Source organism: Melospiza georgiana, chromosome 5 (assembly GCF_028018845.1).
Source record: "Melospiza georgiana isolate bMelGeo1 chromosome 5, bMelGeo1.pri, whole genome shotgun sequence".
In the NCBI taxonomy this organism is placed as follows: Eukaryota; Metazoa; Chordata; class Aves; order Passeriformes; family Passerellidae; genus Melospiza; species Melospiza georgiana.
The window spans coordinates 54,068,420-54,086,673 of NC_080434.1; the positions used below are offsets into that span (position 1 = coordinate 54,068,420).

At 38.1% G+C, this 18,254-nt stretch overlaps 1 protein-coding gene across 1 annotated transcript in view; it reads right to left on the bottom strand.

Moving 5' to 3' along the window:
* The window catches only part of FAM193A (family with sequence similarity 193 member A), a 76,938-nt gene that overhangs the window by 40,532 nt on the left and 18,152 nt on the right, over positions 1–18,254 (bottom strand). Inside the window, exons 2-3 of the mRNA XM_058024073.1 lie at positions 5,039–5,104; positions 2,183–2,428 (exon numbers count right to left, since the gene is read on the bottom strand). Of these exons, the coding sequence (XP_057880056.1) occupies positions 2,183–2,272 (90 nt within the window). The 5' untranslated portion in view covers positions 2,273–2,428; positions 5,039–5,104. The remainder of the gene's footprint in view (positions 1–2,182; positions 2,429–5,038; positions 5,105–18,254) is intronic.

Here is an 18,254-nt window from a genome sequence, read left to right on the forward strand (position 1 = left end):
AGTGCTGCATGTATTTTGGAAGCACACTCAATCAGGCACAAAGAATTAGTCTTTCAGAAGCCTAATAAATGCAAGAGATGAAGAGAGACAACCAAAGATACAAACAAAGCTTCATTTCTAATGACCAAAGTACAGTGGCTATAATTATCACCTTTATGTACTTCAGCATAAACAATGAACTAAGCTAAAGGAAGGCTTGCATCACCCACACTTAATCATAAACCAGCACTATCTCTTCAGTCTCCATGTAACAGAGTGTTTGGCTTCCGGAGTTTAACAATCCCTTCTAGTAAAAATGATAAAATCTCCTTGTTTGTAACAGCCAGACATAGTATTTCAGAGCAATGGATGTCAGAAAGCTGCTGCCATTGGAGATGGATGCAATCTCCTGTGCACAGTGCTGTTCAATTCCAGCAGATGACACAGACCATTCACCCAAACTGCTGCTATTTTTGTCTGCAGTTTCTCTCCCTTCTCTGTGCTCCAGCCCCAGCACACGCCACGCTTCTCTCCTGCACCCTCCCAAGTCTGCCACCAGATTTCCCTGGCACCAGGCAGAAACCTCTCTCACATCAGTACTGTGACTGAAGGTGGGTTTTTCTGTGCCCCAAATCCTGGATCAAGATGCAGACACAGGTAAGAACAAACCTGCATGCAGTTGCTACCAAGCAAGCTAATGAGAGCAGCAGCAACCTGAACACAGGAACACCTACAGCAAACCACCTGTATTCTGACTTGCAGTCATTGGTAACATTTTTTTTTTTAAGCTAATTTTGACTTTTTTTCCCAGCTGGCTTCTCTAATTTGACTAGCCACCTAATTCATATAGTAGGACATTTTAAGTGTAGACTTTCTAAGTCAAGCTTCCAACCCTGGAAAATCTATTCGCTGTCTGCTTTTAAAAATTCCTCTTTAAAAAGAAAACTGTTGCCAAATTTAAAAAAAAAATCTGAATTTTTATTTACACCTGGAGTATCTGTAAGTTAACAAAACATGTAGGAAGCAAAACCTGCCTTCCTTGCAAATCTAGAACACTCATTTTCTTTGCTAGTTCCTTAAACAGAGCTTAAATGTGTTAAAAGATTTGACTCAACTGAACAATAATGTGCCTCAGTCTTGCTGTGCTATGAACTCCCTAGGATGTGTTTACCACCCTACCACCACTATAATTCCCTTAGATGTAACTTCTTTTGATTAGTTTACCACCCTTGTTAATAGCAACATTATCTGTAAACACAAGTTGTATACGAGTGATATACTCTTGGATTTTCCTCACAAAAAAGGTTCTTATCTATACTTTTAACACAAGCTAAACAACATCCTCTATACAATCTTCCTTCACAGTGATTTTCTGAAATAAAAACCTGTATGTGCCTATGGGTGTGTGCACAGCCTGTTAGCTCTCTACAAGGCGGTGTCAGCTGCAACCTACAGTACTTCCAATTATCCCAAGTGTGTGACTTCCAGGTCAGTCATGAAGACTTGGTTCTACACTATAACCTAGTTTGCTTCTAATGAGGTTTTGCTGGACCTGTCAATGAGCTCTTAGCATCCTCCTGCAACAATAAGCACAGCTCTTACACGAGGTTGAATTCACAACTTGAAATATTAGCACCACATATTAAATTGGTACTCGCTGTGCTACCAAGACTAGGAAACTGTTACACTCATGGTATGCAAAGTTGTGCTTCTTTATTAAAAAATGCGGGAAAGAAAAGACAGCAAAACTCAGAAATCTGCAGGAAGGTGTCAGTGCAAGTGCAGTGACTCAAGAAGTCCACTGAAAGAACAAGGAAAATTCTGACAGTTTACTTCACAAAGAGAGGAAAACACACTATGAGCAGACAGAATAGAAAAAAGTGCAATGAGTAAAGTCATGTTGGTAAAAGTAGAAGAAATTGTATTTAAGTACGGGGATAAGGACAAAGCTTGAGATCCAATGAACTAAAGGCAAAAAGCTCAGTAAAAAACAGATCCAAACCTTGCTCTACTTAAAACTCCTCAACTCAGAACCAGAACTCCTCACTTTTGGAAAAACTTCCCTGTTCATCTTATATAAAGCCAACTCAAAATCACCTAAAAAGCTTTTCAAGCATTTACAGCTCTAGTGGTGCCACAGCACAAAGTGTCATGCAGCCCATAATTAAGCATCTTCTCAGTTTACCGAGTTACTTGACCTTACCACGAGAGACTGCTCTATTGTAGCGTGCCTCTCCTCCTTCTCCACTGTTCTTCTACAGTCTGGACACACCCACAGTGGGAGGTGCAGCATGTTGTTTGCTTTTGGAGATGTGGAAAGTGCTGTTTTGCTGGAATTCTTGATTCCGCTCTCTGAAAGCGAAGTATCTTTGCGTTCACTTCTACAAAGAAGACAATGCTCGCCAGTTGTATATGGTGCCCTCTGGCCCAAGCCAAAGGTAAATGGTGTCTACAAACAAATGTTTTGATAGATAACTGGTTATTCACAGAGTACATATGAGTACATATTCTGATATTTGAAACTAACAACAAAACCCCCCAAAACCAACACACATATTTTACTAGTCATTATAAAAGTGAATACAGCAATCTCAATATCCATGAGGCAAACAACTCGGACTATTAATACACTCCCATTTAAGAGCATGGTCTACAGTCTTTCCCTCTAAAATATTTTGGCCTAGATGTAATAATCCAGCAAGTAAAATTAAAAAGGGATATTTACTTTTACTGTCACCATTTACAGATAAAAAAGAAAAATATCTCCACTTTGAAGCTCTGCGACACTTCCTTTTATAATACTACCTGAAACAAAGTCACTTTCAGCTAAGCCTATTACAAAATAAAAGTTTAAGTCAGTTTCAACAACACAAGTCAAAAGGGTCCTCAAATCCACTATCAGCTATTGAATCAAGCAGACTTGGCAGCTTACAAGGACAGAGGTACTTCAAAACCTGAATTATTTTCCAAGATGCTACTGTGCATGAAACTATGGTTCAGCCATGAAATGCTGATTCTTCACCAAGGCTGATAGTTAAAAACAACTCAGGCAGCACAAGACAAAGAGAACCCAATTTTATCAGACATAAGAGATGACTGGAACAAAATATCATGTAACGGCAGAATCACAGATTTGCCCAATTTTATTACAACTGCTAACTCTGCCTTAATTAACAAGGCCTTCTATGTAAGCATCAAAATAGTTTAATTCTTTCTCAAAGAAAAGGCAAATTTTAAGTAATTCAAATACTGCTCTTGATACTGCTCTAATCTCAATACTAACAACAATATAGCTTTAAAGATCTTGTAAGGCTCAACTGCACAAGCACAGGTGAACAATTCTTTAGGGCAAAGGACCAGTTCAAGCTAAACCATAATTCACTCTCTTCTTGTCTTCACAGCAACAACAAATCAATTCTCTAGTGCTGACATCTTAAGAAAAACAGCAGAGCATTACAGACACTGATTTTATGTTCTTCACATTTGTAAAACTGACAGATTCAGCAATATGGAAAGGAAAATTAAGAATTCTAGAACATAAAAACCCAAAAGACAGACTGATTTCATCTCCATAAATATCTTCCTATCTTTCAAAAATTCATGAGAAATTTAACAGATTTATTAAGAACAGCTAACCTTTGCTCACTGCTGCCACTTGTGGAATTTGCACCTAAGCACTAAGGCAGGAAAAAGAACACAAACTCTCCAAGAGTCTACTGCAGGTTTTTAGAAAACCTTCTCATGCAGGAAGACTCCCTCTGCCAGCTGAAAGGCCAGGACTGACCAATTCCTTTATAGGCTCTACAAGCACCAAGAGATTTCCCAAGTTAGACATTGCTCTTGGCTGACCTGCACCCAACTGAAGATCTCACTCATGCCTAAAACCCCTGCAGGAGGCCATGGCTGCTTATCCCTTAGCCCTGAACGTTTCCTTCTTAAATCAAGTGTTTTTGAAGCCAGATTAGGTGAGCCCCTGTCAGAATGATGACACCTTCATAGCTATTTTGCAGGCAAATCCTTATGAACATCTTATGCAGGACATCTTCCAACCAGCAGGAAAAGAAGAGGACAAAAATGTAAAAGTTCAGAAGCTAAGACAACCTGACACTTACTCTTTTGCAAATGTAAAGGTCATGGCAAACACACCTTAGCCACTCTGCAGAGACTTCCAGAAGTTAAGATGTGTGCAATTTCCTTAAAGCTGCACCACAATCACTAAAAAGCCATGGCAAACACAGCAGGAACAACAATCTTTGTTATGGCCACACTCAGTGAACATTTACATTTACAACAGGTGTGAATCTCAAATTAAAGCCCTTGGTTCCTAGAGCACAATGCAAATCAAGAATCAAAACTGAAGCTTCAACAAAATCTAGACCACAAGCATCTCTGATACCTGTTATGACTCCATCCTACTAAAATGTAGCAATAAATTGCAGTTTCTTATTTATTTAAAGCATGATGACTGCAGTGAGTGTTCATGTGACCATTTCAACATGAGCAGCAAACTCTTGCTGGATTAGGAGAGCTTGCAATTAGGTCACATTTGTATGTCTCTTCAGTGCCATCAGAGCAAAGTGCACATTTTGTGAAAAGCAGGATATTTTTCCACTAGTCAAGCTTCAAAAAATGTGAGATGCATCTCTGCAAGAAAACACCCAGGCTCACTTTATCTCTGAAACATGTTCAGATATAACATTCATAAATGAAAGCTGGAAGTAGGACAAGTTGGAACAGAAATAACTGCATCTCTGCTATGTATTTAGATTTATTTCCAAGAATAACTTTATTACCATAAAACTGCATAGATTTTTTTAACATCCAAGTCCAATTTCAAGCATACTGTAACAATAAAATTTTACTAAAAAAAAAGATTCCATTGTTTTTTAAAGCTTAAATAGGAGATAATCAGAAATTGACTTCAATTACCAACATCCCAATCTCACACAGCATTCTTTTTGAAGAGTTTGATTTAGTACCTTTAATATTGCTTAGTATCTTCTCCTATTAGTAAATAATTCTGCTTTTATATATACCCACAAAATTTGACTGCACATACCTGAGAAACACCTGTGAATTCTGATCCAACAGAACTGTCTGTAAACTGTGTACCATTTAGTGAAACCTGGAAAAATAACAAGATATTGGTTACAACAGTTTATTGCTAAAAGAGCTTTATGAAAATTAAACAAAGTCTTCCTCAGTATCTGAAGACTGATACAACAGCTTTTGAAATTTGAATCATCAACTGCAGAGACAGAAATCTGCTTTTCTTTTGTAAAAAAGTCCTACAGATGCAAAAGTTTGCATTTTCAACTTTTGCACTATAGCTGTTTCAGTAACAACTCTGAGCTGAAAGAACTGATACAGGAAAACAGAAAAGTCATAAGCAAAACTACCTTTTTCCTTCAGTATTTGATTGCTTGCATTTAGCTTTTGAACTTCCACTGTAAATCAAAACAATTAACAAAGATTCTTGCCTTTTGAAAGTTGACTACCACACTGCTTAGAAAAATATGCAGTGTTAACCAGAACAGTTTTCCACAGCAAGGCTCCCAGTGGCATTCAGCTACTCCAGTGCAGCAGCCTCCTCCTGCCCCAGGTTATAACTCATACAGAAACCTCTGAGATCTCCTCTACACAAGTGCTACAGAGACTACACCAGACAGCAATGAAATGCCTTTTACAAGCCCCAAGTGCTCTCTCACAGCACTACTTGAGGACACTAAATCAAGAGTAAAGTCAAGACAATGTATGAATTCAAGTCAGTGACAATGAAGAGCTCTAGATCACACCAACTTGAAGAAAAGGCATTTCATTTTTAAAAAAATGGGAAAGGAGAAATAAAGTCAGACAATTATTCTAGTCTCTCCTTCTTCTTGAGCACTGGTTGAGCTTTTGAATTTCAGACATCAGTTCTCATGCTTCTGTTCCAACTTTCACATGCCTTTCTAAACTCTTTTTTGCCCTCCAGTTTCCCACCTATTGCTGTTGGATATTAGTGTTTCTAAGACTACTCTAAAGACCACAATAAAACCAGTATGTCTGACCAAGACCCCCCCAGGTCTTGCATGCTGTACTGACAGGATTCAGAAAACATTTCTGCCCTGTACCCAAGCCATAAACTCTAGCTGGAGCTGTCCTCAGTGCAAAGGAGCATCCTTCAGTTTTATACACTCACAGCACTCCCAACAGCTCAGTTCAGAGACAGGGACATTATTGCAAAGCCACTGCCTTCAGCTGAATTTTTCCAAAGGCAAAGTGGGGATTGTCAAATCTGCTAGAGAAAATGCCAATAAGAAATCACACAACTTCACTTCCATACACTATGCTATCTTTCCAGAGTAGACATTTAAGAAAAAAAAACTTATGCAAGCCAAGCATCTCAGGTCTAAAATTATGGGAACAAAAATGCTGATGTGGAATAAGTTCCCTATTTTTATTCAGGCACTTTCCAAAAAGTGGAAAAAATAAAGGTTGTTTGATAAAAAGAAGTCTTCTTCATCAAGAAAAGACATCCTGCAGTCTGGAGGTCCACTGGTTATTGGCATTCATATACATTGAGAAATAAAGAAACCACTATGAAAGTTTAGAATGAAACAGTTTCTGCAGCTAAAATTAGTTTTTGAAGAAAATGAATAAAAAGAGAAATTCATCCAAAGACATTACTTATTCATTAAAAGAGTACATTTACCTTCTTTACATTCAAGACAGTGATAATGAGAAATACATGAGCCTTCACACTGAAACATGCAGGCATTGAGTGACCAAGCTGAGGTACTCAGAATGTTACAAAAGTAAGGACAAAAAACAATGGGAGGTTTTTGTTATCCACTAAATGTCACAGGAAGCCAAGACAAAATACTGAATATCAGGAATGACTGCTTCATGGAAAGAGCTGTCAGAAAAGACATCTCTTGATCCTAAGCACTGTGCAGAATTTGCTTAAAAATATTAGTACAACCCTCCCCCAGAATTTAAAGTGACCTAAATATCTGCAGGAGGAAAAAACACCAAGGAATTTAAACAGAGGAATTAGACAAATAGGAGGCAACAAAGAGAATCATCAAAAACTTGTGTGTAGACCATGAGATATAAGACATTGTATGTGAGGCCCAGAGGAAACATAAAAATCACAAAAAAAGAAAAGACTTAAGTGGGGATGAATAATGATGTGACAGGCAAGGAAGGAGATGGCTAAATAACATATTAGAGAAAATACTAGAACAATCTTGTAAAAGTTGTCCAAATGAGGCTCAAACAATAGCAAGCTAAAACCAGAAAAAAAAAATACAAGATAGTCTCAAAAATAAATTAGGGAAGGAAAAAAAAGCATTAAAACTACAACTAAATCCTTTCTTGAGACACATAAGAAGCAAGGAGCCTGTCAGGATTGGTAAGGGTACAGCAAGTAAACAAATAGAAGCATTAAGAAAAAAGCTTAAATAACCAAAAGTGAGGGCAAACCCAGAATTATTTTTTGCATGTTCATTAGGGAGGAACTTAAAGAGATTCTCCCAGTGAAAGGCCTTCATGGAATATGCATTAGAGGATCTGTTTCAAAGCAAACACTGCTAGAAAAAAAAAAAGACAAAAACAGTACAGAGAAAATGGACAAGTGAAAAATTAGCAAACCACCAAGAGTGGATGACATTCAGCCAAGAGTCCTAAAGAAATTCAAGGACCTCAGAATTGCACTAATAATTTCAGCATGTTAATGCTTGCTTTGTGCTTCACTGGTACAAGAGGAGCAAACAACTGCTTTTATTTATCATTTATTTATTTATTAAGCTTTCAAAAGACAAACTGCAGTTACCCAAAGTCTCTAATAAGAAAGCGCCTGAGATGACAAAGTCAGCTAATAGCACTAAATTCTTCATGTAACTAAAGAGACTGGAGAATGGCAGAAGGACCATCCAAGATTGAGTTACTGTGCCATATGTTGACAGATGTAACTCTGTGTGCAGAGAATTCAAGTGGAAGTGACAAGCTAGAAGCTGTCACTCCTGGATTACCCTAACTTTTTTATTTATTTTAAAAAGCCTTATTTTTTCATTCCTGAGTTTTTAATGATTTTAATGTTTTGTGTTTTATAAAGCTATTTTGTGAAGGTAAATGCCATAAGGAAGGGTGACATGGATGATGAGGAACATCTGAATCTCCACAAGCACTCTTCACCATAATGAAGTGTGTGTGTGTGAAGTATTTCTGTTCTTACTATGAATTTTATTTACAATTGAAAATATACAAGGAAATATAATCTTGTGTTTCTTGGAAGTTACTGTCACACTAACTCACCTTGATTTTCCTGGAGAATAAGACATGCAACACCTTGGCACAGTATAGTTCATGGCAGAAAGCATGAAGAGAGAGGGAATCCCAGTTTAAACAATACAGCCTGATTACACCAGAATGACCTTGAAGAAGCAGTTGAGCAATTAGAAAATAAGCACTGAGAGAGTGCCACAATTTGCTCTAATAGCCTGTCACTACTGCAATCAGACCTCCAGGAGGCTGAGTGACACATTACTAGACAACACACCCCCATCTGTCTCACAACTGAAGCCTGCTGAAGACACACAAACATCATGAAAGCGAGACTGATGCAAGATCTCAGGAGAGCTCAGGAAAAGAAAGGCACAGGAAGGAAATTTAGATTCAATTCACCATCATCATTGAACCCTAAACTGTCCAAAAGAAATGCGAGGCTCAAAAAAAAAAAAAAAAAGCAAGATTGAATCAAATTTCTTCCAAAGAGAAACAGCAAGCATAAATTGTACTGATTTTCTCAGGTGCATTAGGAAAGACAGAAAAGACAGAAAGATCAGAAAAAAAACAATGTTACCAAGAGACAATTACAGCTACAGTTACTTGTACAAGGTCCTAATTTGATAATTGTATTCCATACCACTTGAATCAATTACCTTATTTTTATATAGGCAGGTGAAGAATCAAGTTGGCTGAAATCAGTCAGTCAGTATCTGACTAACACTAAAGAAACCAGCCTGCTACCCCTCCCCAAATCCATCCAGATGTCTTGTCCATGCCACTTGTTCTCCTGCCTGCATTTTAAAGCCAAATCCCATTTGCCATGGCTATGCTGTGCTCAGCCTTGCCTCAGGCACCTGGAGCAGCTCTGCTCACCTCCCACTGCCATCACCCACCACCCTTTGGTGGCAGCACTCTCAAGTCCCACTCTCTGCTCCAGACCTGCCACCCCAGTGAAGCTCTTACTTGGGCAGGCTCCAGTCACAGCCTGAGCTTTCTCTCCTCTTCCAGCCACAGCTAAATTGGTGACAGAACTGCAGCTGGCAGCTGAGTGATGCTTACAAAATCCTAAGTGACTGCAGATATGAAGAATGATTTATTTATGCCTTTAGTTCAACAGATAGCAAACAATCTGCTTTCAGTAAGTGAAAATTCAGGATCCTTCCCCCCTAACAGAAACTGATTTAATGATAAGCCATTGTAAAAGTCAAATGCCTGGTGGATGAGGAGAAAGAATGATGACAAATGTATCAAAGAGACATTCAACAGCAGATAACAAACAAAATCTGATTCAGGACACCCCAGGAATGGTAAGACCTGTGAAGGTGCACAGGAGGATTATTCTGCACGTGCATTGTAATTCTCTTCATTCTCTGGCAGCAAGCACTGTCACACAAGACACCATGCTGGCCAGACCTGTAGCACAGCAAGGTTTTGGGATTTGCTTCAAACACCTCTCCTGAACACAGGTAGGAGTGACTGCAGCCTCTGCAAAACATGTATTACAGCACTGAAGAGATATTATGATGTAAAGCACAGCAAGTGAACTATCAACACTTATCCCTTCCTTAATCCTCTTTTAAGTCCACATTATACCCAGTTAACATCTGGTACAACTCAGTTTTTTAGAGGAACAGCAAACTGGATCAGTTCTACTTGGCAGCGTCATCACTCTTGCCAATGAGATTTCATTTATTTCAACATGCTGATTATTCTTCATCTGCTTAAGAAAACCATGAGCATTTTAAAGGCATAGAAAGGACACTACCAAGAGACTAAGCAAAGTACTGCCTGGTTTCTCACAGAAAAGGCTGTTCCATACTATGGACACAGCAGTGTCCAGAAATAAGGAAATAAACTGCTGTTTTGTACTAAGGAGTGTACAGACCCAAAATGTACCAAAATGCCATAAGCACTGTAAGACATCAATTACTGCAAAACTGAAGCAAACCAAAGCATAGTCCAATAAAGCAGAACATATGCTAGAAAAAAAATTGTGTATTCATCGTTTTTTCACCAAAGCACTTGTTGTTAAGGATGCTCTAATACTGAAAGAAACAGTCCAGGAAGATCTTGCAATCAGATGAATGATTACCCAGAACTACACCCAAGAATCCTCTTGGAGAGGATGAGCACATCCAAATACTTATGGTCAATACCAATACAGCCAAGAAATGCAGAAATGTCCCCTATCACAGCATGGCTGGGCCTGCTGTGACCCAGCTGGGCTGGCCCAAGCTCACTGATGGTCCCTGTCCATGGTCACCAAAGTCTGACACCCAAGTGGAGGTGAACAGGAAACTCTTATAGAAAGGAAGTTCTTATTTTCATTTTTAAATAAGCCCCAAACTACAAGGGCTTTTGTAGCAGGAGAGCATGACCACAAAGAAAAGTATACTAAAATGGTATTTTTTAACAGATTAAAGGCAAGAGTTTTCTTCCTAGCACTGGAGCAAGGAGAATGCAAAATTAGCATGCCCAAGAATGGGCCAGAAAATAATCAGTAATATACAACACATTTCCATGTGTTCATTAGCACAGCAACATTCAAGCAGATATCAGAGTCTATTATTATTGGTTTTGAGGAGAAAAAAAAAAGTCTTTTGCGATCAGTTATATAAAATTTCATTTCAAAGACTTCTGATTCAGTAGCTTAAAAAGAGGTAATGTTAGATGGGCAAAAGGGAAAAGTCTGGGAGGTTCCTACTCCAAATATAGCTATGGTTTAGTGTGAAGCAGCAGTGAAACATGGCTTAATGGGGGAGGAATGAATAAAGGCCACCAGTTAGTTTGATTAACTATAAAGTGAAAGGATGAACAAACTAAATAGTATCGCTTCCTGATCTAGAAGCTGGAGTGTTTTGCTTAAGAAATGGACAAATATCTGGATTTTTCATGCCATAATCACACATCTCTAGTGACACTGAACAGAATGCAGTTGTACATCCTAACACAGACTTGCCTGCCAGGGAATTCTCAGGATTATATGAGGGACACTGACAGATAAAGTGGTTACTGATTATCTGCAACAGTCACCAACAGGGAAAGTTGTAAAGACTTCCTATGCAGAAAGACCCTTAATTTTACTAAGTGTAACAAAGTACCAAATAAAAACCAACACGAGCAAAGACAAGGGGAAAATAATTTAAGTTCAAATATCCCTATTAAGGCAGCCAACACTTGATCTGGCCAATTGAGTAACTTTGCAGACTATCAATTCATTTTACCAAGCATTCTGTCCTTGGCATTAATATTCACAAACACCTAAATTATCTTTTCCCAGCCTCATCTGCATTATTCTAGTACACTCCACACTCTTGAGATTGGAAATGCTTTAATGAAGAAAAAAATAGACATAAACAAGTCAGCGATATCACAAGTCCACCCTTGGTGCTCCTTTGAAACGCTACTGGACTGGACATCATTTCAGAGAACCTTTAAATCTTCATGTCAATTATCAGGATATTAAAAAGTGAAAGCTGAGAAAGAACAAGGATTCCAAGAAGAGTTACATGACTGTTGTGACTATCCTGATATTTAGACTTTTTAAAAATTGTGATATTACTCTCAAATACAGGTAAACCGGCTTTTAGATATGAAATAATTGAGAAGCCGGAGAAACAGAAGTTGCAGAAGCTGAACAACAGTCAAGAGTAAAGGGTTCATGAGAAGCCTGTAAGAGCTCCAAGAGCAAAAGCTCTGCACATGAATACAGCCAGCATGCTGACTCAACCCTTATTTATATTGGTAGCTAGTGCACAGCACATCTACGTTCCATAGCTTTAGTACATAACAGAAATCATTAAAAAGCAGATTTGCTGCAGAACACCACATGAGAGACATCAACCAGCTGTGAAACCAGCAGGTGAGTGGTTCATGCACCATCTTGTGCACACACATTTGGATGGGGCAGCTTGGAAATCCTGTGACTGTAGAACACACCAGCCCTTTCCACCATGCTCAGCCAGAGGGAATTACACAGTCAAGGGCTAAACGCAGGAAATGACCTATGGAGATGGAAGGAAGAAGAGAGACAATGCTGAGTCTAAGAAAAGATTCTTCATGTAACTTGAGAATTCACACTTGCTTTGTTTGTGACAAAGACAAGCAAGAGACAGAAACATGCAGAGCAGTTACACTCTACTCCTAACCCAAACACCTGCAAGAAGATAACAAGGCTGTGGTTGAAGTCACTCAGTTTAGCCCTCAAAAGGTGAAGTGTGATATAACTTCATATTAGGGACAAGATATTAAGATAAAGATATATGTGGCAATAGACACTCATCCTATTAAACCAAAATCAGGTACTCCCTATCCAAGCATTTTCACAGAAAGTGCTTATGAACAAAACTGTTTCTCTTCTGAACTGTACTACTGCCAAAATAAACTTTGTAAGACCCCAGGTTAAATCCTCATTAGCCAATATAATTAACAGTCTTCTTATATGAATAATGAGGAAAATACAAATAAAATCAACATGAAGTTTCAATAATTTTAGTGACACTTCTACTGTAATTTTAATCTGTTTTATGTAATAACACTGACTTCCAGTGTTTTCCTTATTAAGTAAAATCACACCATTACAGAATCTGAGTAACCTGCAATACAGGTTCTCTGAAGGCTTTTCTTCTTCAGCAAGTCATGTTATTATAACTTATCACTGGGTTTTAAGTAAACATAACACTATTTTCATAGTTCAGTAAAAACTAGTCTTAAAGTAAATTGTTGATGTCAAGCAAGCTGACAATCTGAGGGTGGGGAGGCTTAATCTAGAAAGCTCCACTAGCTTGCCTGTAGGTTATGAAGCAAGTGAACCATGAAAGGCTCAAATCCCCAAAATTATTCCTCTCCCCACACCCCCAAGAGCTCAAATCTGAATTGAGTGATATCCTTTAAGACCTCTGATACTAAATCAAAATGCCAATGGAGGTTTCAACAGGAACTGAAATTATTTCAAATTACACTTTTTCCAGTTGAAGTCTTTGTTTTCATAGAAGTTCAGTCTATGGAAAGGAATTACAGAAGGATAAGTTGCAGGCATACACAGGACTTGTTCAAAAGTACCAATACTTTCTTTTAGCAATAATTATGAGTTAAGAGTGAGGTCAGGGTACATGGGGAGGCTGTCCCTATCTCACTCATTTGGGAGATATCCTAAATGACAAGATATCAAGATATCCAAGATGACAAGTGCCTACTGCCTTCCTGCTAAAACTCAAGTCTAAGATATTTAGCAAACAAAGTTTTTCCCCAAAGGATTTTTGTAAGACGTGTAAGATTTTTGTAAGATTAAGTATTTACAGACTTATCACAGGGGTGGGGGAAGAAGGATAATCAATCACTTGTACACAGAGCTGTATTTCAAAATGAGGCATATTAGTAGTCTGAGAAAGTTTAAGGCATCTTTTCCTCCACAGCTTGAAAAAGTGTTCATCATGCATTGCCAGCTTCTGGAAGAGCAATTGCATGGATGACTTGTAAAAGTCTGTGAAAAAAAGGTACATAATTAGTGTTTGTTTTGTTTTTGTTTCCCAGACATACACAAAACCTTCAAAAAGTGAGCAGGGAGGAAGGAAATCAGACAGCATTGGACAATGGAGAATTGAAAGAAAATCAGTTCTCCCTCTACTTTAGTTCTGTAAGACTGAAGTCCTCTGAAAATTAAGTAAAATCACCACCTCTGGTAGATTTACACAAAACTGATTATTTACCCACTGCATTTACTTTTCCTTTGGATCCTCAGTGCCAAAATAAAACAATTCTACTGTAGCACAGTAATCAGAACAGACTGAAGTCTAAATAGCTATTTAAAATTCACAAACCCATCAAACCTGGACTGACAAAAATCTAGACTCAGAAACACAGCCATCTGAAACGACATTGTCTACACTGCAAAGAAAGCTACACAAAACTCCCCAGTGAAAGTTTTTTCCTCAGTAGTACCTTAAAAAGACAACTTTGAAGTTGTACTTTGAAAAGAACACAGATACGGTTACTCTGTAATGAGTTTTAAGGAAGCAACATCTATATTCTGTGCCATTCCTCCCACGCATTCGTCAATAGCACACTTGGTTTTCTTTTAGCAGAATCAACCTAAACTACATCCTTCAGGAAATGAGAACCTCTCAGGAAATAAGGAATTCACAGGTTATAGTGCCACAACATGAAAATGTTAGCACACACAAAAAAACATGATCTCTACAGGAATTGGGAAGAATTCACAATCCAAAATTAAAAAGATGAAACTCTGATGAGTATCCTGTTATATCCTGTTATGAGACAGAACAACCTACATTCACTAAATTTTTAAATGGAAGTTAAAGCAAGGTTGTACTCAACAAGTTTCTCTTATCTACTCCACTTTATCGAACGAAGTCAAACGACTTCCTTGGCCGTTAATCTGAACAATGCCAACTTTAACGACTTATTCCAAGAAACTCACAGATGGGTATATTCATCCCTGCCTCAACCACTGCCACAGAATTCACCTCCCCTGCTTATTTTAAAAAGTCTCATGTGACAACTGATCACTATCAAAAAATACCCTAAGGAAAAAAAAATAAGAAATAAAAAGTTGTTTTGTAGAATGCAGTGTACAGACCCTACCAGAAGTCCCTGCTGTGTTCTGTAGATACTCTTGAGTTGAATTCCACCATTAATACCAAACCTACATAAGCTGTAATTAAGAAATGTATCTAAGTGCTGCCTAGCACATGATCTCATGAAATTTGTCTTGACAAAGGCCAAAGACCTTCCTGAACTAACCACTGTTGGGTGCTTTTTCCATAAGACATGATCTGGCATAGCCCCTATTTAAAAACTGCGAGTAGCAAATCATCTCTAAGAGAATTAATCTATGTTCAGAATCAAACATCAAGTAGTGCTCTTCATCATCACTCTTCTTTTGTTATGTATTTAGCTGATGAGCCATTTTCTCCTTATATTCCAAGAAATTGGAAAGGGTTAGAGAACAGGTCCTTGGAAGACAATTACATCATCCTTCCTACAAAATACTCACAAGAACTGGTAATTCTGGAAGAAATCCCTGCCAGATAGCCAATAACCTCCCACTTGACACCATTGTGAAGAGATTGTAAAGGACCAAGATAGTCTTTTTTTCTTTACTTTTTAATTCACAAAACATTGTGCACCCAGACAGAGGCCATCAGCACAGCCATCCTCGAGGTCACTCTACCTAAGTCACATGAAATTTGGCAAGGCTTCCATGAATACTGTTTGCAGCATATGAACAAGTACTGGGTTTTGTCAGGCTCAGAGCTCTGATTATCCCTCTCTACATCGCTATATCCCCTAGAAGTTTTATCAATATCATTTCATGTTTTCTTCCAACGCAACATAAAAAGAAAAACAGCACTACCACAATTCCCTATAACCCACTAGCAAACCCATTACTGAAGGTTTTCCATGACAAAAAGCTGTAAGATGCATGTCACCTGGGAACAAAAATACTCCTACTGCATTTGAAATCTAACAAGCTGAAGTCTCCCTTACTTTTCCAAATGCAGTGAACAGTAGGTGCAGTGCTGTCCCACCCTGAGGACAGAAGTGCCCAGCTCTCTCCATGGCCCTGCTCACATCTCTCTCAAGAAGATGTACATGTCCAAGCAAGGGTTAATAACACCACAGTGAATCCTACTGCAGTCCCTGGTGGTTTTTTAATTCCTTCCAGCAGAGATTACTACAGCAGAAAGCAACAGATCCCTGATGCCATGAAAAGTACCTATGCTTGCAAATCCCAACTTGTCATTTGATCTTCCTTTGAACCTAAAACCATCTGTCTTATCTTAGAAAAATTTGAGAAGAATTAGAATCACAATTTCTATCATGCTTACATTTATAAACATATACTAGAAAAAATACCTAACATCTACCATACAGAAATATATATTGTACTGCAAGAAATGAATGATTTTGTCCTTGGGGAGCAGGAGGAGGAAGAGAAACCTAAACTTTTACTTTTGCCCAACTGTGAAGCTTTACTTTGCAAACTGCAGCACCACTGTTTGTACAAATGGCAGCTGCAGCTGATGAGCCACTCCTCATAGCATCATAGAGGAAAAATTCAGTTCCACAGTAAAATAAAATAATTTTGGTCATTAAAAATAATTTTAAAAAATACACATTTAAGTTTAAGAGAGTAAGTTAAAACATAACTTAGCATAGAAATATAGCCTACTTAGGGTAATAAATAATGACACTTCAGCAAAGAAGTGGTGAAAATGGTAAGAATCACAAAGCCCCACATTTTGAAGTAAAAATTAAATACCAGTCAGAAAGCTGCAAACCATAACATAAGCTTGTGTTCATCTTATGTCTTCATTTTTCTTAAAGAAAATGTTTTTAAACAGAACAAAATTAAACCAGCTACAATACACATGAGCTCATAAACTGTGTGAAATCAAGACAATGCCTATACTTGTGCAACCAATTACTTGGCTAAATAAGACCATTATTCAGATTAAAGCCAGTAGAATTAATATCCTTTTCTTCTTTGTATTTTGCTTTGCACTGATCTGAGGTACTGCATGTAAATTAAGACTATGTTACTAGAAATTGGTTATTTTTAAAGAAGTATAATCATGCACATGTATACTTAATTATTTGTATTGATGATTCTGTAATTTCTTGTCTTTCACTATATTCAATTCCTTATTCATAGTTTACATTTCCAACTGTCAGAATTTTTCAATTCCTATCACCAAATCCAAAGACTGCATGTCCTAAAGGTGCATTGACACTGGCAAGTGTCTCGTTCTGCAGTTGCAGCCAAAGAGGCTTTCTCAGATTAATCCTCTATCAGGACTGGGAAGTAAAAGGGGATTTTGCTACACCAATGGCTGATGCTCATCACTACAACTGTGAAAAGGAAACATGATTGCAAGATGCACCACACTGTTTTCAAGAGGAAGGAGGCATTAGTGCTGCTTCACAGCCCTCTGGAGGAGACCTCATTTGGTCAGCCACCCTCCAGAAAGGCCTAAGTGGAACAGACACGGTGACAGCCAAACCGGGCTGTCAGCAAGAGCCCTGCCTTGTTTAGCTTAGCAAAGCAATTCAGGTCTCTGCAAGGGTACTGGGGATGGGCAGAAAACAACAATTAAACCAAGGACAGGGAAGCAGAGTCAAGTGTCCTGGAATACACTCAAACTGAAGGACAAGACTATCAGCCACAGCATGAAGCAGAACTGAAGATATGGACAGTGAATATCTATTTCAAATGAAGTTGAATCAGCTAGTGAAAAGCATTTTACATATTTCTACAGATAAACAGAATCAAAACAGCTGCCCCAATCCCTTCACATTTTTATCACCATTCACATGATAAAGCTTTGCAGCCTCCCAAATATATCTGCAACTCAATTGTAGTATCAGAGCTGCCTTTGTCTTCTGGGTGCTTTTTTTCAGCAGCAGGGGAGAGGAGGGGAAAATTGTCTACAAGAGTTTTACAAAGCTCTTTAAAACTGAATTTAAAATAAAAAATAAGCATAGTATTTTGTGTAAAAGTATGAACAATTTGCAAGGTAAAGCAAACTTGAAAACCTGAAATCAAAATAAAATCAAAATAGGGGAAGGAGAACAGGTCTTTCACTGGTGAATGTGCAGGAATTCATTGTATTTCATGCTTTCAGCACAGCATTAAAGGCTATCCCCAAGCTGAAAGCAAAATGGCAGCAAGTATACAAAATAACAGAACTAACTTAAGTGCAGACAAGCTTGGACTTGAGTGAAAACACACTTGTATCTGTAATACTTGCATGTGCAGCTACCAAGAATCCAGGCTTTCCAGTAAAAAAAGGGAGGGAAGGAAATTGTGTTCTAATTACACACATTACAAATTCTTTAGAAGCACATACCCCTTCCCACATGCAATACTTCCCTTCTTTGTAGCTAAATATGACACAGCAGAACACAGCCAATCCACCTCCTACCAGGATTCTGTCTTTTCTGTTCCATGAATATGTTCAACATTTTCCCAGTGATTTTGC